Source organism: Aedes albopictus, chromosome 1 (genome assembly GCF_035046485.1).
Source record: "Aedes albopictus strain Foshan chromosome 1, AalbF5, whole genome shotgun sequence".
Classification (NCBI taxonomy): domain Eukaryota; kingdom Metazoa; phylum Arthropoda; class Insecta; order Diptera; family Culicidae; genus Aedes; species Aedes albopictus.
Window position 1 is genome coordinate 66,429,182 of NC_085136.1, and position 18,513 is coordinate 66,447,694.

The 18,513-nt window shown below is 39.3% G+C and overlaps 3 protein-coding genes across 3 annotated transcripts in view; all 3 read left to right on the forward strand.

The window, feature by feature from the left end:
* Nucleotides 1–18,513, forward strand: part of LOC109413950 (uncharacterized) — a 321,405-nt gene that overhangs the window by 119,076 nt on the left and 183,816 nt on the right. The window lies entirely within an intron of this gene.
* On the forward strand, nt 10,252–12,433 carry LOC134285058 (glutamic acid-rich protein-like). Its single transcript, XM_062845059.1, has 3 exons — nt 10,252–10,524; nt 10,582–10,712; nt 10,779–12,433. The coding sequence occupies exons 1-3, from the start codon at nt 10,464–10,466 to the stop codon at nt 11,421–11,423; spliced, it is 837 nt and encodes a 278-aa protein (XP_062701043.1). The 5' UTR covers nt 10,252–10,463; the 3' UTR covers nt 11,424–12,433.
* Nucleotides 12,810–17,621, forward strand: LOC134285060 (uncharacterized). Its single transcript, XM_062845061.1, has 2 exons — nt 12,810–13,451; nt 13,986–17,621. Exon 2 carries the CDS (start codon nt 14,443–14,445, stop codon nt 16,909–16,911), a length of 2,469 nt encoding a protein of 822 aa, XP_062701045.1. The 5' UTR covers nt 12,810–13,451; nt 13,986–14,442; the 3' UTR covers nt 16,912–17,621.

An 18,513-nucleotide genomic window follows, 5' to 3' on the forward strand; every position in this document is an offset into this window, starting at 1 on the left:
TTGAACTCGATCTTAGCCTCGCTCGCTGCGCTGGTGCTTGGTGCTGGTGCACGACCGCACAGGTATTTGAGGCTGGCACTGACTGGCATCGTGCAGAAGAAAACAAGAGCAACCAGAAACCGACTCGGGCGGACGGAGGCCCGGCGAACCTTGTTATGACTGAGAATTACAACATGGAGTCCGCTCGCAATAACAGGTATCGGCGAAGTGAACCTGCGCTCGCCGCCAATCTACCCAAACCTAAACCTAATGTTGTTTTAGCAAATGTTAAAACGAGCTGACGACCGACCGACCCCCTTCGGAAGATAGATGCTTGCTTGTAAGGTATTGGCGGTTGGAGGTCGTGGCCCGACGTTCGTTGCCCGACGAAGGGGAAAAGCTCTTTTCGATCGTTTTCATTACGGTAACAATCAATTGAACAAACACTGCGGAGCTACGAAGTGGGCTGCGGAGAAGCACATATTAGATCAGTGGTTCCCAAACTATTGCGGGCTATTCGCAGCTTTTTTTCTTAGTGAATAATTTTCTATGTATTCAAATCAAAGGTTCGATTTTCGGATCCTTTACCACAAGGACTTCAGGATCAAAAGTAAATTTGATGTTTTTTTTTTCGATTTTAGATCAGGGATTCATCTTGACATTTTCTAGTACCTGAACGTTCCTTATAAATTCTTTGGCTTTTTCAACCAAATCCAGCTCAACAATTCTGCGAAATATTCTCAATTGCTTACCTAATCAGGGATTCTCACTTCAGATTTTTCAATTTTTTCTCCATTCATTTTCACTTTTGGCATGAAGCCGTTGCGGGACGCGTTGAGCTTCTGGTAGTATTTCCACAGAGAACAGACATTTAAGCTGGAACAAAAATACGTCAAAATCGTGTGTAAAGGATTTAAGTGTACCTCAACGCCACCAACAGAGACTGCCCCACATAAAAAGTCGATTTGACCCCACGATGGCAGTGTTCATCGTTAATATACACTAACCCACAAAGCGACACGAGCGCCAAACGGCCAAAAACGGCGAGCACTGGAAACAAATTTGACAACACAACAATGCAAGTGATGGGACGCTAGCGCCACGCAACGGGGGCAGAACCACATACTCTGAAATGACCGTTACAAAGTTTCACACAAGGCAGAAAGCGAAGATAGACGTCTGTTCTCTGTGGTATTTCCGTGTTTCTTGAGAACGGCACAGAAGTTCAATTTCTTCGCACTTCGCTTCTTTCAGGCGGCGCTGTTTCTCCCAAAGGAGGCGGGTCTGCTGTTTCTGCATCTATTTGTAACGTTCCACGTTCTGCCGTGTTTCTTGCTGCAGCATTACCGCCAGCTCTGTGTTCCTTCTTTCAAAATCTTTTCATCTGCTCTTCCCGATGTACCATTCGTTCTCCTCAGTCTCCTGCAGTTATCAATAGGGGCCGCATCATGCTCACCCTTATCCGGCAGCGCTGCCTCGAGACTTTGAACTATTTCAATGGCGACATTCAATTACTTCAATCGCTCTTCTTCATACTGATGTGGTCCCAGCGTCGATTAGGACTACTACCGTCCATCGATAAGATCGTGATCGATTTGCGATATCACCCCGCAGCTCTTGTGGATGGCATGGTAATCGCTGATGGTTAGTGCCATGGATCCAGTCCAACACACCTGCAGAACTACGATGGCGATTCAGCAGTCCTTTAGTAAATTGGGAGTATGCGGGTGCTCCCGATGAAGTTGAACGAATAGTAGTTCCACGCACCGAATATCCAATCACACGGGTCGATCACAAAACCCTATCTTTCCGGAGGACCATAGTGCACAGTTGAGCTTTGAGTTCTTCACTGGAATTCGGGCGATTTGCCGCCCCTAACGTGAGGAACGGACTCTTAAGTTTGCAGAAACAAGCTCGCATCCCACCCTTCCCTGTCAGCTTACGACTAAAGTTTCCACCGGGATGCTCCCTAAGGTTGCATGTAGAAATCCTCTACATAGAGATGAGCGGAAGTCGAAGTTACATATGTCGATTCGGCAACGCTGTATGTTTTGTTTACAGCAGCTGCCAACACTTGCTACAAAAGCAGATGTTCATACTTTGTGCGTGACTTCGTTGTGGTTCAAGTTGTTTTATTTACATTTTCTAATTATGGTAGAATTTTTTTTTCAAAATTTTATTAAAACAGCGGAGCTATCGTAGAAATCTGAAATTCATTGCAAAAGTGTTACGCTAATCATATCGGCAGAAGTGTAGCAAGAAGCAGCAATGGCATTTTTTTCGATAAGTGTAGCAACAAAACTTTCGTCATAAGCATGAGCGTTTGAAAGCAGAATTGATAAAATTTTATCTTTCTACTAAACTAACATATGCCGTCAATTTCTCGATATAAAAAATAAATAATTTATTTTATTTTATTTAGTTCCGATTGCAATACCAGTCAAACGACGCCTTCCTACGAACGATAAGCATGTTCATTTGGCTCACACTTTGACAGTTCTCTCTGCACGATTGGCTTACAATGGCCGCCTCCGCAGATCTCTATAATGTAGGATTACAGTGGCGTTTCGGTTTTATCACTAGTCATTTTATTCACTACTCGCCAAATTCACGCTCGATTTTATCACGGTTTTTGTTTCGTTTTTATCACGCTTTTCCTAAAACATTGTGAAATCAACATAAAATAGCACAGAACATTAACATGATATTGCGTAACTGCCATTTAAGGCTAACTACAGTCTGGAGTAGTATTGACTATGAGATTGAAACAAGAATAGCGAATGGAGAGGATGTAAGAGGATTCTTAATTTCATAGCAAATAAAAAAAGAAGCAAAATAAATTTAATTTAGGTCAACTGTATTTTTTTTTTTTGAATACTAGCTGTCCCGGCAGACTTCGTTTTGCCAAGCTGAGGTGGTTGGACAACTGTTGAGCTTATTGCAGCACCTCACTATAGATTGATTTTGATTTTGATCATGTTGAGTTCTATTAGCCAAAAAGAAATCAGTATTTTTACATTTTTAATACTTTTTCAGATGATTTTCATAACTTTTCCTATAAACACAGCCACTCTGAAGACAGATCGTACCGTGCAAAAATTATGCTAATCGATACATCCGTTCGTTTGTTTTAATGCGAATTTAAACTGATGTATGTATCTTTACCCCTCACTAGCTGTTATGTATTGTATGTGTAAATAATTTTCAAAAATGATCAATATTTTAGTTTTATTTCATGCCATTTCAGGAAAAAAAAACATTTGGATATCTGTCCAAAGCTTGCAGTCCATACATTTATTTTTTAAATTTTTTTATGGACGAAAGTCAACGAGGGGGAAGAGCGTCTAAGATTACTCAAAATAAGTCTACGTAGTTTACGGACTGTGCCCAAGTGTGTTGATTAGAAAATCGAGATTACTTAAACAGTTGAAAAATTTAATAACGATTTAAAAATGTTGTAGTTTTTCGATTTTTAGTATAAAATTCACATTTATTTTTCATTTCGCTAAATTCACGGTTTCGCTGAATTCACGGCAAAATTTGTTTTGACCGTGATAAAATCGAAAAACCACTGTACTAGTTGCATGTAGCCCCGCCGGTCCATACAAAAGTAGAGATAGAAGTTGCTACCGGATGATTTTCTGAAAAATATACTCCCATTTTCATCCTACTCCTTAAACAAAGGAATGAAGCGCTATGTTTTTGTTTGTTTTTCTTGTATTTTTGTTAGATGTGAGCATGGATGATAACAGAAAAAAAGAAAATCAATCCGTGCCACAATCGCTTTGTTTTCAAATAGGACGAATTTGAGAGCGCAAGATAACTAAGAGCACGATTACCCTATATAGGGTATTGGTTCCCTTATTAAGCATGTGGCTCCCATTTTCATCCCACGAAAAACAAAGGATTGAAGCGCTGTTTGTTTTGTTTCTTATTTTTGTATTTTTTGTTAGAAGTGAGCACCCATGAAAACAAAAAGAACGGAGTAAATCGGTGCCGTAATCGCTTGTTTTCGAATGAGATGAAAATGTGAGCGTGAGATTACTGATGGAACACATACCCTATACAAATTAAAATAAAATAAATAAAATATATATGGAGTTGCAAAGTTGAATAAATCCATTGACATCCATTGACAATTGACATTGCTTTTGTTGGTGTCCGGCCATTTGGCCAAATGCCGATTGGCCGAATGTCGTTTCACCGAACGACATTTGGCCAAATGCCATCTGGCCGAAAGGGTCGTTTGGCCGATGTTCCCGATCGTCGGAACAAACACCGTTCTTCTAGTTGCAGACTTAGCAGTTCATTTAGTCGGTGGTCAGTAAACAGACACTAAGTTAATTTTTTTTTGGTATTTTTCTGTCTCTTCCAGGTGTGACCATAACCGGAAAATCGTGGGTCGAATAATCTATAGAAATTTACATAATTTAAATGTTAGCGAATCACTTGGGCAGTGGCCGGTATTTTGGGCACTCTTCGCTGTAACTCAGTCAATTCCAAACCAATTGACTTGAAATTTTGTACACGGCTAGATACTATACGTATCTCATTGCGTTCCAAAAATGGTGTCAATTGGTTCAGTATTGGCTAAGTTATAGCAGAAAACTGCCCAAAAAAGGACCCCTGCCGAGATGGTTCCACTTCCCTATATACTGTTTGGCACTGTCTGAATAAAGTTAATTTCTGCCAATAACCAACTGACTGTAATAATTATGCACTGTGCGGTGCTCACTGTGTTCGGAAACTGATGTAATTTCTAACTGACTATAACGGAATAAATTTAGTATAACAATTCAACAAATAGTTAACCAAAAACTCACTTGAAACTATCGAAATACTCCAATAAATTCACTATCACTGCGAACAAAATGCTGCTTATATGTGCACTAGCAAAGTCTGAATGGGTCTGTCTTTTTCTGTTCTGTCAGTTGCTGTCCAATCTGTCAGTCCGCTCGGCGACAGCCGCTCAGTTGCGACTTCATCAACAGTGTTGCCGGTAACAGCCGAATTATGATCATATGAATTTAGATATGCAGACAAACTCTGGGTAACATTCTAGCTGCCAATATAATAATCAAAAATATTTCCTCTTTTAATCATCTATATATATATATATATATAGGGCCCGATTTGGGTCGTCTTAGTTTTGATCTGTTATTTTTCACCCAAGAAAGGTTTATGAGGCATAAAACATTAACAAATTGAGAGTTTTTGAAAATCGATTCCTCATACATTTTGAACGGGGACTTGGGCTTGGCTAAAGACTTGAAACGTCAAAAAACGCAGTAGGCAAGACAAAGTTTGCCGGGGTCAGCTAGTAGGCTATACTTTCCAGTGTGACCATAACCGGATTAGCAGGCGTTATAACTGTAAAAAAAATGTCAGATTTTTCCTTCTTCGAAACATGTTGCGGTCAAATGGCATTCGGCCAAATGTCGTTCGACCAATGTCTTTGAATGTCTTTGAAAACCTCCTTAACCTTCCTAAGTTGTTAGCTTTTACGCACCATGATGGCATAATGCAGGTTGAGCATGTTTGTCTGGCTCATATAGGCCCCAACTTTCTGCTGGGATTAAGTACCCTGTAACGCTTCTCAAACCCTCCAAAACCCCCTGAAACACCTAGTAAGTCCCATGTAACGGCACCGAAATCCGCTAAAATTTCACTGAAACTCCTGAAATGCCTGCAAAAACCCCTTATAACGCCCCTGAAATCCTAAGAAATCACCACAAAATGCCCCTACAACCCCCTCGAAACCTCTTGAAATGCTATGAAACCTCACTAAACGTCCCTAAAACTCCCTGCTGCGCCTCAGAAACCTGCTGAAAATTTTGTGAAACTCACTGAAATGACTCCTATAAACTCCTGTAACGCCCCTGAAATCCTCGAAAACACCTGAAAACGCCCTGAAGTCTCCTGTAATGCCCCTAAAACCTGTTGAAAGTTCTCCGAAATCCCCTCAAACCACTCCCCCCCCCCAAATCCCGCCAAGCTTCCTGCACTACCTATGAAACCCCCGTAAGCCTCTGTAATTCCCCTGGACGCCTCCGAAACCCTCGCAACCATCCTGATACAACCTCCTTTTGAAACATCTCAAACACCCAGAAGGGAAAACTGTTCTCGCGAACTAACTTCAATTCTATCTGTGTAAAGAATTTAGTCGAACATCAACGTTGCCAAAGTGGAGTGTCCGACTTACAAGCTCATTTCCACAACATGATGGCGACTGCAGCTAGAATAATGCAGTTTTCAGCAAAACAACAAACAAAAAAAAACGAGGAGTGTATCCCGAAACTCTAATGAGGTGTTTAGCATGCCTAGAATGATTTGGCAATAGAATTGTTTGTAGAATATTCCTCGTCAGTTTAAATTCTTATGCCTTGCAATCCCGATAAACCATTATGATCCATATTTTAGCAAAACTGCCCGACTAGAAAATTGTAACAAAAATATAACTTAATTATATCAAACCATGATATTCATAATTCATTTTGATATAATCATGTTCAACATCCTTGGTGATTTCAAAAGACAATAACTCAATTATATCACGTTATGTTATAAATAACTCAATGTATTACAGTTTAGTTTTGATTTGTCGACACTTAGAAAATAATTTTACACAATTGTATCACATTTTGATAGAAACTAGTAATCCTAAAGCTAAATTTCATATCACATTTTGTTATAATTTTGATCTGATTGTAACAAAATAGATTATCATCTTGATTTAACCAGTGTACTTTGTGTTACAATTTTAGTTATTTTAACATCATCCTGTATCTAGTTTATAACATAATAAGTTATAGAAAAATATCATAACATCATAACACAATATGATATAAATTAGATATAATTTTCTAGTCGGGATGTCCAGGAAGGTAAGAACTCCAGTGAAAATTCGATTTGGTCAGCACTAGTAATCCTACATTATAGCGATATGCATAGGCGGCCATTGTAAGCCAATCGTGCAGAGAGAACTGTCAAAGTGTGAGCCAAATTAACATGGTTATCGTTTGTAGGAATACGTCGTGTGGACGGTATTGTAATCAGAACTAAATAAATTATAATTGTTATAATAATTCAGGAAAAAAATCGAAGGATTCCCTGAAGGAATCCCTCCAGAGAGACTTCAGAAGGAATTTCTGAAGGATTTTCAGAAAGAATACCTGTATAAATCTCTAGAGAAACTCCTGGGTACATAAATCCCTAGTGGAATTTTGTGAGGAATCTCTTCTGCTCCGAAGAAGTTCTTAGAGAAATTCCTGGAGAAACCCTTGGAGAAATCCCTAGAGGAATACCTAAGAAAATGTCAAGAGGAGTTACTTATGAAATCTCTAGAGAAGTCCATGGAGAAGTCTCTAGAGGAAACCCTTAAAAACATCTGGATGAACTCCTTGTGAAACCCCTGAATATGTGCATGGAGAAATCCTTATATTTAGGAGCCCCATGTACAAATCCCATGTGGATTTCCTCTTCTGGGATTTCTGGAGAAATACCTTGGTGGAATCTCTGAGGGAGTTTCTGAATCAATAGTTTTGGTTAAAACTTAACAGGCAACCTTTAATGATGATCCATTTCGGATACCTGGAGGCCATTTTGATCCCAGTTCTTCTATATCTCATGATCCTGACTTTCTAGAAGATCGGTGTCTTAAGTAAACTAGTTCGGAAAAATGTCAATTTCTTGATTTTGCTTTGGCATGTGGGAAATTACACTGTTGAAAATGCTTTGACATCCATATGCACAACAGAATATGTGCTCGATGAACAAATTGAGATTTGAATTATGAAAAGAAACCCACGTAATCCGGTGAGATTCGAACTCACGACTCCCAATTCGCTAGACGGGCGCTTCTATTCCTTCAAGCTACGGAGTCACTCGACTATCTCCGTCGCCAGCAGGCCTAGAACTGAACTCGATTCCACAGTTGCATATGGTTATCTTCTTTTCACAATCCAAAAATCCTTCGGATGGGATTAGATGAACGACTGTGGATTGTTCGGAAAGTTATATGCTTTTTGTGTAAATTTCATAAATTCATTATTTATTCGCTAGGTGGCGATAGCGAGCATGTAAGTATTTAGTGTTTGATCCCATATACATCAAGATTCTGACTACATAGAAACAGAGAGAACAGACATCCAATTCCAGTTCCAAAACTGTGTAAGGAATTTAACGGTCATTTGAAATGGCAACACAAGTGGCTACACGGCGCTGCTATCGCAAAGTTCCCACGCTGCTGATAGTGGTGAATATAAATCTTATATTGATATGCATATTCACAACTGACTGTATCAACATGCTGCTTAGGTGACGCTAGTGTTCTCAACGCTTAAAAAAATTGATTCCTTACGCAGCTTTAGAGAGGATTTTTGTCCAGCTTGGATGTCTGTTCTCTGAATAGAGTTAATAAACTATAGAGAACGAATGTCACTGCTGTTTCCTTTGTTCTTGTTCGCAAACATGTCGGGTATCTATCTGTCAAACTTCACTTTTTCGCTTTGACATTTATATCCCGGCCTATCTCCGCCAGCAAGAGATGTTTCGGCAGTGACGCCAGCGTCATTCGTCCTCTATAGCTTAATTACCTCTATTGTTCTCTGTGTTACAGATGAATTACCCTTTTATTCGGAATTCTATGCATATGTGGTGCTGGTGAACATGGTGAACATGGGCTGTTCAATTCGGAATTCCACATATAGGTGGCGCCAATGAGCAAGCAAATTTTATATTTCATATCTAAGAATTCTGCTCACAGATTGCCGAGTTATCAGAATCCTGAGATATGAGATATGAAATTTGCATGTTTAGTGGCGCCACCTATATGTGGAATTCCGAATTGAAGTCCATCGTCTGTTAGTCATTGGCATTCAATTTTACCCAAGACTCTATGTTTTAGTGATCAAAATCCCGATATACCCGAGCAAAGTTGTTGCACGGGTGTATGATATGTTTGATCTGAAACTGCACATACAGGTGGCACTAGTGAGGATGGAAATTTCATATTTCATGCATCTCAGAATTTGGTTCTTTTAGAAAGATGGAAGTTTGGGAAAAGTTATTGGGTAGTTTTAGGACTTACAGATGATGGGCCGTTCGATTCGGAACTCTATACATAGATGGCGTTTGTGAACATGCAAATTTTATACATCATATACTCAGGATTCTGATCACTTGGAGTGACGAAGTTCCAATTCAACAACCCATCATTTCTTCGTTTTTTATTTGTATTTTTAGACCTGCATTGTAAGATTTTTTGTATGAAATCCAAAATATTAATGCAAGGCGCGTCTTTAAACCCCTCGCTCTTCTTTGTAAACACTTCCGTACGTTGTTAATGGTTTGCCTCCTAATGACAAAGTTCCGAATCAAGTGGTCCACCGTCTATATGAATCTATAGAAAGGAGGGTGTTTTAAAGGGGCTGTTCATAAATCCCGTAGACCCTATTTTGACCATCTCAGACCAAACGTAGACTGTCCTTCATACAAAAAAAATGAAATTTACATGGAGCATAGACTTTGGTCAGACCCCCCTTGAGCTTGAGCTTGTGCTTGATTGACCGCCCGTAGTTGCTATTCCAGTATCGCCAGATCAGCTACACTCACACAAGGAACCAATGAGATAGCTGCTTGAGACTTACAGGCATCTTCAGTGTGTGAGCGTTGGTGGTCTTGTATATTTAGGCGGCAATGGCGCCTGCTGCGTCAGGTTGCAGGTCAATGGGGAAGGGGAGGGAACCCGGGTAGAGGTAAAATACTGACGATCAAAACATGATATTGGTTTGATTGATATAAGAGATAAAAGATCTGAAAATAATATCTGAAAAATGCTCCTGGAACATCTGAACAATATCAAAATTTGATATTTCAAGATCATACGAATAGCTCGCTGCTATTGGTTAGATCTTACAAAATCTAAATATGATTTGATGATGATGTTCCAGGAGTAAATTTTTGATTTTATTTTTAGATCTTTTATCTCTTATGTCAATCAAACCCATATCACTTTTTGATCTCCATATCAAAATATGCTATTATTGAGCTCTTTTCCTCTACTCGGGAAGTGATGATTGCAATCGCTTGCCCACAGCAGGCCGTTGAATCCTCTGCGCCTGCACAAGGTCATGCGGATGTTGGTGTGTTGGTGGGAAATGTTTATTTTTGGAACATGGATCATGCATTGGTGCAAGGGTGGCAGGCGTAAAGCGATAGATTGTGTGAAGATTACTGCACGCAAAAAAATATTCCCGTTAGATGTACGTGAATCATCACGTGAATTGAAATTTGTGTCCCTTATTCCTAGTTTATCTGATTCCGATAAAAGCTTCTTACTGATTCGTAATTTCTACGTGACATTCCCATCCGAGTCACATATTGTCATATCCATGCTAGGTGATTGTTACGTAGCAGTTTAGCGTAGTGTAACATATTGACGCTACGTGACTTTCCAGTGTGAAAAAAACTATCAAAAAATCAACATGGCGTCGGACATACTTGCAGACCTGGATATTTCTCGCGATTTGCTGGACATTTTTGAGCGTAAGTTACTAAAATAAATCGTAAAAGGACGTCAAACAATAATAACAACCATTACAGAGTGTGATATTGGACTTTACGAGCTGCTGACGCTGTCTCTGCAGGATTTAAAGGAGTATTTGGAGCAAACGGGAGTAAATTGGTCGTACGAGAATCTTTTCGAGCGTATCACGTCGTGGAGGAAGCGAAACGTAAGTTCTTGTGCGTACAATATTTAGTTCTCAAATAAATGAGATTTGTTTTGCTTCTAATTACAGAAAACACAGATAGCACAACTGCTGCTCAGCGGAAGCTCACTTCAAGAGCCACCGGAAGCGGCAGCTTCCAGTTCACTGCCGAAAGCCGACGAGCATTTTGAAATCGTCACCGAGATCATTCTGCACCCGGAATCCCAACCCGAGGAAGAACAGGAATCCCAACCCGAGGAAGAACAAGGAGAGTCACAGCAAGAAGAAAAGGAGGAATTGCGAGAAAAAAGTACCGACGTCGAAAATAGCCAGCCTGAACCTCTTGCGGAAGAAAGAGTACAGTCGCCGTCGGACCAATTGGATACTTCGCAGTCCGAGAAAACTAATACAGTGGCTGAAGACGTAAATAAGCATTCATCCCCATCTGTGCAGTCGTACCCAGACCAGCAATCGCGGCCAGATACATCAAGGCTGATAACGCTTAACCCTGAGTGGCTTAACGGACTGCTGCTTTCGTCCGAGAAAGGAAAGGATATTTTACGCAGATCGGAGCATGGGGAACTCTCCGAGCCGAAGCAGCAGCAGTTGGCAGAAATAGTGGCCAACTACCATATTTCGTTACACCGAAACCTGCGTTCTGAGGACCTCGAAAACTACAGCTTGGCCATAACAACGTTATTCAAATCAGAGAAGAAGGTTCGTATTAACATATGATATTAAAATAATCGCTTAGAACACTAAAAGAATATTTTTTAGGAAAGTTATTACATTCCGAGAGGGGGAGACCGCAAAAACCCTGGCGGCAAAATAGCCAACAAGATCGGCAACCTAAAACAAAAGAAGCGGAAGGAAGAAGCTAGAGAAGATGAGCACGTGAAGAAGCTGAAACCCAGTTCCGCCCCGCAAAAGGTTCAAGCGGTAAATGAAGGAACTCAGTGGCTGATCCTGAACGTGCAACCGTGGTCAACAGTGCTGGACAAATGGCCAGTGAGCTTCAGCTTCAGGCAACCGCTGCTGCAGAAACAAAAATCGGCTGCTAAATTATTGCAGAAGTTTCCGCACTATAAAGAGGAATTCGGATACCAACTGGTGAGTATTTATCTAAGGGAAGATTCAAATATTACGTCCATCATTTTTCAGGATTTCTAGACCTCCCCTCTGTCACGCTATTTTCCTATACCTAATACACTTTCGTAGACCCCCACCCCCCCCACCCCCACCAATTGTTGGACGTAATTTTTGAACGTTCCCTAATGCAGGTGTAGCTATTAACAAGTAAAACTTATGTATAAATTCTTTTGTCTAGATTGATAAAGACTTTGCATCGATTTACCCAGAAGCACCGACTGAGTTGGATAAATTGAAAGAGGTTTGTAACGCTGCCAGACCTTTCATCGAGAAGCAGGCGACTGACCCATCAGCTAGTGCACTACTGAAGCACTTCGACAGTACTAGTGAAGGTAAATGCTATCATATTGATATATATTATTCAATAATACGGTCAGATCGACAATCCGGAGGGGCATTCAGAGGCTCCTAAGCAATCCTAACAACGGTTAAATCTGGAACATATATTTCAGGCAAAAGATTTTCGAAGCAATTTAATTGAGCCCAGTTACGATAAATCAGGCAAACCACTATTTTTCAAACTGAAGTAAAGACTTACTGTTTGATGTACATTTGGCTCATCGAGTAATACTGCTGATCTCCTTCACAATGCTGATCAAACTTATTTTGCAGTTAATGTCTCTTCTGTTTGGTTCTATCCGTCTATGCTCTGTAGTTCAACTGTTTGGGAAAAGGAGCACCGAATCTTGAATATCGCTTCATGCCATCTAGGTAGTTAGTGCCTCGGTTATAACGTAATCATATTTGTAACAACAAAGAACTTTTGAATTTACCTCCTGCTTAATCTTAATTGCGAGAGAATGACCAACTTTTTTCTTCCGTCTGCTGTATTGGCCCACAATAATTTAACAAAATTAACTGTACGTGTATCAGGTTTAGCATGAATGCAAACAAAACAACACTCAATTTTTATTATTTTGTTGTTGTTGTTAGAATCACTTTTTGTTTGACCGGCCTCTAAACGCACTTTGTTTTGTTTATACACCCACTACTGTCGCTAAGAACTGCCCTAAACTACAGTCACTATATATACAGTCTGGCGAACAGAAAATCCGGAAAATCCTGGAAATTAGCAGCTGCAATATCTTACTAGGAATACTAGAGAAAGTTCAATCTTTTGACTGTCTTTTGTTTTCAGACCATTAAATTATTCTTGCGGTACAATAATCCCCGCAACCGCAGTTCGAGAAAACTGTCAATATCCGATCGAATTAGTTCGGAGCTAGATTCGGAGGTCTACCCACCAGACTGTATATATAGTGACTGCACTCAAACTGCCACCTTTTTTGAGGCACAGACCTGTTGGTTTATGTCGAACCTTGCCAGCTGTCAATTTTCATTCATGAAAAAATAAATATTTGATCAACTCGTAGCGTTGTAAAATGCAGTATCAAAACTTATAGTTATTTATCAGTATCAGTATAAAAATGTATAGTTATTAGCATTGATAAATATGCTGATCGGTTGTTTGTTTGCATTCGGATACTGTGCTGGAGCTGAATGGACCGGGAAAACAAGGATTAGGACACTTTCTGACGATTGTCGCACCGCTGCTAAACTGGACATCGCACACGGGATCCAAGCCGCCGTGCGTATAGAACCCATTTGAATCAAGTACGATTAAATCGTAGATCCCGGAAGGAAGATTTTTTTTTTCAAAAATGCCATCAGAGGATCCAATAGAATTTTTTTTGAATAGATTTCATGGTCATTCAAATATGACGTTCGTCGTTTAAGGGGGAGGGGGGTCTGAGAAAGAGTGATACTTCATATAGTAGGTATACAAAAAAGCGCGACAGAGGGAGGGGGTCTAAAATTCCCGAAAAATGATGGACGTCATATTTGAAGCGGCCCTTGACAAATCTTCCAGTAAGGGGCTGTCCATAAACTACGTAGACTCTGAGGGGGGACGGGGTGGTCTGGCCAAAGTCTACGGTCCTTACAAATTTTGAAAATTGTGTATGGACGAAAGTTTACGAGGGGGGAGGGGGGTTCTGAGAGTACCAAAATTGAGTCTACGTAGTTTATGGACAGTGCCCAATGCATTTTAATTTTTTTAACGCATTACTGCAGAAACGTTTCGTTTTTTTTCTGGAAGACACCTACACCAACATTGAGAATAATATTCAAATTTTTATCTTTTTTTAGATACCAGAATTTGTGCCTTTCTGCTGGCGCTCAATACGGTGTTGCCACCGATATCGGCAGGGTACAGATACAAACCGACAATATCCGTGGCTCAAGAGGATACTGTTGTGTTTGCCAGGAATGAAGAAGATGCGGCGTCTAAAATTCAAACGATTTACTCTGCATATGCCGAACGAAGTCTACCAGTCGTACCGAAGCTGGTAGTATTTGGTGACGACTTGAACCGGATGATTGGCCGGTTTTTCGTTTACTACGGAGACATACAGTACGAACTACCGTCAGCAGCGAGGGCCCTGGACGTGCTCATCAAATTCACAGCAGTTCTAGGACTACCATATTCCAAACAGTCGAAGCTGGTGCGGTATTCCATAAGCGACATCGTCTACCGAATTCCTCAGCGGGAATTATACGCAAGTTGTATCAAACTACGCAAAAACCTGACTGCTGATTCGTCATCATGATTGCGTGTATGCTGGTAAACTGCAACCTCGATTTCCAAACCGTGAACGACTACTTACTTCACCTTAAACAGCAACATGATCTCCCTGTAGACTACCGGTACAAATGTACCGTTTTGGCGTGCACTCAAGTTTTTTCAAAATTTTATCCATTTAAGAAGCATATCATTGGCCATGAACGCGATATCTGTAAAACCCCATGTCAAAACACACCGATCAAAAATCCTCACTTAGCTAACACAGAGATAACATCACAATCGGATTACAGTCAAACAACCAAGAAGCAAAAAACAGAAGAAAATGAAGAACTAAATGCAGGAAGTAGTAACTATTCGAAAATCGACAGATCCGCTCTCAATTTAACTTTAAGTCTACACACAAAAAATAATATTACAAGGAAAGATGTTTACAGTATCCAAACAGATGTATCAGAGATGTTGGCAGAACTCGCCCATGAATTTGAAGAACTAGATGTCACGATTGAAAATCCAAACGAAGAATTTAAGATGAAAAGTTGCATAAATAAGATGAAAAACATGTTTGATCCATTCAATTCAGATCATAAGCTTTTTACGTATTTGATAAGAACCACAGGACTAGAATTGCCAAAAATAATTACAGTGAACGAGAATGCTATTATTTCAAACCAAATAAATCTGGAGCTAGACACAGACATTAAAAGCAGCTACTTGGTTGTCATGCCAATTGCCAGCCAAATTAAAGCTTTTTTTGAATGCAACAATGTATATAAACAGACTATGGAAAACATGACTAAGTTAGAAAAATCTGCAGAAATTTCGAATTTTGTAAACGGATCGAAATGGAAAGAAATACGAGCGAAGTACCAAAATGATATTGTCATACCAGTTTGGCTTTATTCGGATGAATTTGAGGTGAATGATTCCCAAAGCTCCCACAGTAATCGACATTCCGTGTGCGGGATATATTATAGTTTTCCCACAATTGATCAACAGTTTTCATCAAGATTATCCAACATATTTGTGGCAGGAATGATTAAGAAAGTTGACATCAAAGCAGTTGGAGTAAATAAGTTAATGACTGAATTAGTGCATGAATTTAAACGGATTGAGCAAGAAGGGATTCACATAACTGTGAATAATGACACGATATTTATTCGATTTGTTATGTGCCTATTGCAAGGCGACAATCTAGGCATACATTCTATGCTCTTATTGTCCAGTGGATTTAACGCAACATTCTATTGTCGGTTTTGTAGGAGACCCAAAGAGTTGCTTAAAACCGATATCAGGGAACATGCTGACTGCATGAGGCGAAGACAAGATTATGAGGAAGATGTTGAGGTTAACCGGCATAGTGACACTGGTATTACGAGTTTCTCAGTTTTTAATGACTTACCATCATTCCATGTAGTAGAGAATAAGAGTGCAGACGGTATGCACGATTTGTTTAGCAGCGGAATTTGCAAATACGGATTCGAAGAAGTTTTGAACTATTGTATTTATTCAAAGTCATTTTTCACCATTCATGAGCTGAACGATCGTAGGAAGAAAATAGGGGAAGTTTGTGTAGATAATGAATTGCTACGAATGCCTGACATCAGAGAAACATATATCAGCAAAGAAAAGCGTAAATCCGTTTTGTTCAAAATGACTTCTAATGAAATGCGTCATTTCTGTCATTATTTTACTTTATTAGTTGGTCAATTCGTCCCACAAAATGACCCAGTTTGGAAATATGCCCTTAATTTAGTAGAACTAGTTGAAATGTGTTTAAAACGTTCATTTTCTTCTCAAGACATTGCTAAATTACGAAAGTTGATTGTTTCGCATCATACGATGTACACAGATTTATTCAAAACAGATCTGAAGCCAAAACATCACTTTGTTTTGCATTATCCTAGCGTAATTCAATGTTCAGGGCCAATTCAAAATATGATGTGTTTCCGTCATGAAGCCAAGCATAAAGGATTCAAACAATACGCTCATGCGATATCATCAAGGAAGAACATTTGTTTTACCTTGTGTATAAAGTCCTATTTGCAATTTTCGCATGACTTACTAAATCAGTGCTTTTTTAAACCAGACGTCAACCATAACTTTCAGAAATATGATATTCGATTTCGTAATTATTTCAGAAAACTGATTCAACCATTAAACTTGAACACACAATTCAATTTAATGCTATCTAGTTCCGTTGTTTATAAGGGGACGAGTTATAAAACTGGCCAATTTTTGTCAAAGCTAGAACACTCCACCATGACGCTTTATGAGATCATAGAAATAATATCTCTCAATAACGATTTTTATTTTGTCCTTGCAGTTTGGCAGGTTTCTGTATTTAATGAGCACTTTTTAGCATATGAAACACAAGGATGTACACAAATAGTAGATGTCATCAGTATAGACTATTTTGCAAGTTTGCCAGTGAACGTTTTTTGTATAAATAGCAAATTTATGTTTCGCCCTAAGATCACCTTTAACGAATGATGCCAATGTAAGACAGGCCAAATACCAAAAATAAATGTATATCTGATTCGAAATAATTTATCGTATATTCTCAAAAGAAAAGTATAATGAGATGAAATTAATCAATCAAAATCAAAAATTTGTGGTAAAATACATTTGAAGTTTCAATGCATTTATTTCATCAACAAGTTATTTATAATGAAAATGATATTATTAAATATTTTTCTAATAAAACGCTTAATAAAATTGAATCCTTTTATAAAAAGTGTATCAATCCCATTGAAAATCGCATTTTTTTTAAAATGCAAAATCAATTTTCATTGAATTCAGACGTCAAATCCAATGTACTTTGAAAATGCAATTGGCCGATGTCTGGATTTAAAGAAAACTGATTTTGCATGACGAATATTGCAATTTTGATGTGAATTAATGATATAGAACAAAATATTATAATTCACTGAATAATCAGGTAAGGATAAATAATATAATGAAAATTCATTTGAAAGGTATCTGCAAAATCCAATAGGATGTATTGGAGTTTCACGTAATGGTAACCTGACAGCTGTTTGTATTAAACTGAAAAATCACATATTTATTATCTGACTACTGCATACAATGAACTAGGATCTGGCTGGTCTTGCAATACCGGACCCCCCAGTGAGTTCTACGTGAAAAGTACAGTGGAAAAAATCTATGTATGCTTTCACGTAAACCTAAGGTGAATATTATTTTGGGTGTGTGAAGCGGCACAGTCCGCTTGATGTGATGAAAGTTGGAAGGAAGGGAAACGGCCTAGGAAACGGCTTTATTTCAATCCGTTTCTGGTTCTAGCGATCGGTACGAACATACGAATATACATGAGATGTATTATGTAGGAGAGAGAGAGAGTGAAAGAGAAAGTAGATAGAAAGATACAAAGTAGGAGGAAAGGGACGAGCCAGGGATTGAACCCAGGACCTTCTGCATATGAATCAGAAGCGGTAGCCACTAGACCACCAAGCTCGTCCATAGACTTTGGTCAGACCCTCCTTCCCCCAAAAAGTCTACGTCTAGGTCTACGTAGTTTATGGATGGTCCCAATCCCAAACTGAGAGTCCCAAACATGGCTCTCGGGGTATGCTTTTGTGAATTTTAAAAGAATTTAAGGGAATGCCAGGAAGGATTCAGAGAGGTTTCAGGGTATTTAGGAAAAGAGAGCAAGGGGTGTTCAATGATTTGAAAGGATGGAACAAATATGTGCAAGACAGGATTAAGGCAGTGTAGAGAGGTTCATTAGGGTTCCAGTTCCATAAGGGATGTGACAAGGGAAATGTAAAGAAAAATAGGGAAGAAGTTGCTAGAGGCATTTAATGGGATGGGAGCGGGAGAAATTTAGGTTAGAGTTAGGACGGCAAAGAGGGTTTATGGGGAGCACAAGAGGGGTTTCGTGGAGAGAAGCCAGAGGTTTTGGGAGTTTCAGAGAGGAGGAAGCGGATTTTTTTCGAGCAGGTTTCAGTGGTTTAAGAAGGGTGGAGGGCATTTGGAGTATGAGGTGTTGATTCGAAATGTTCTAATGTTTTTAGATAGATCGCAAGAGAGATTTTAGGACGAGTTGGAAGAGATGTCACAAGGCGATGATCAGAG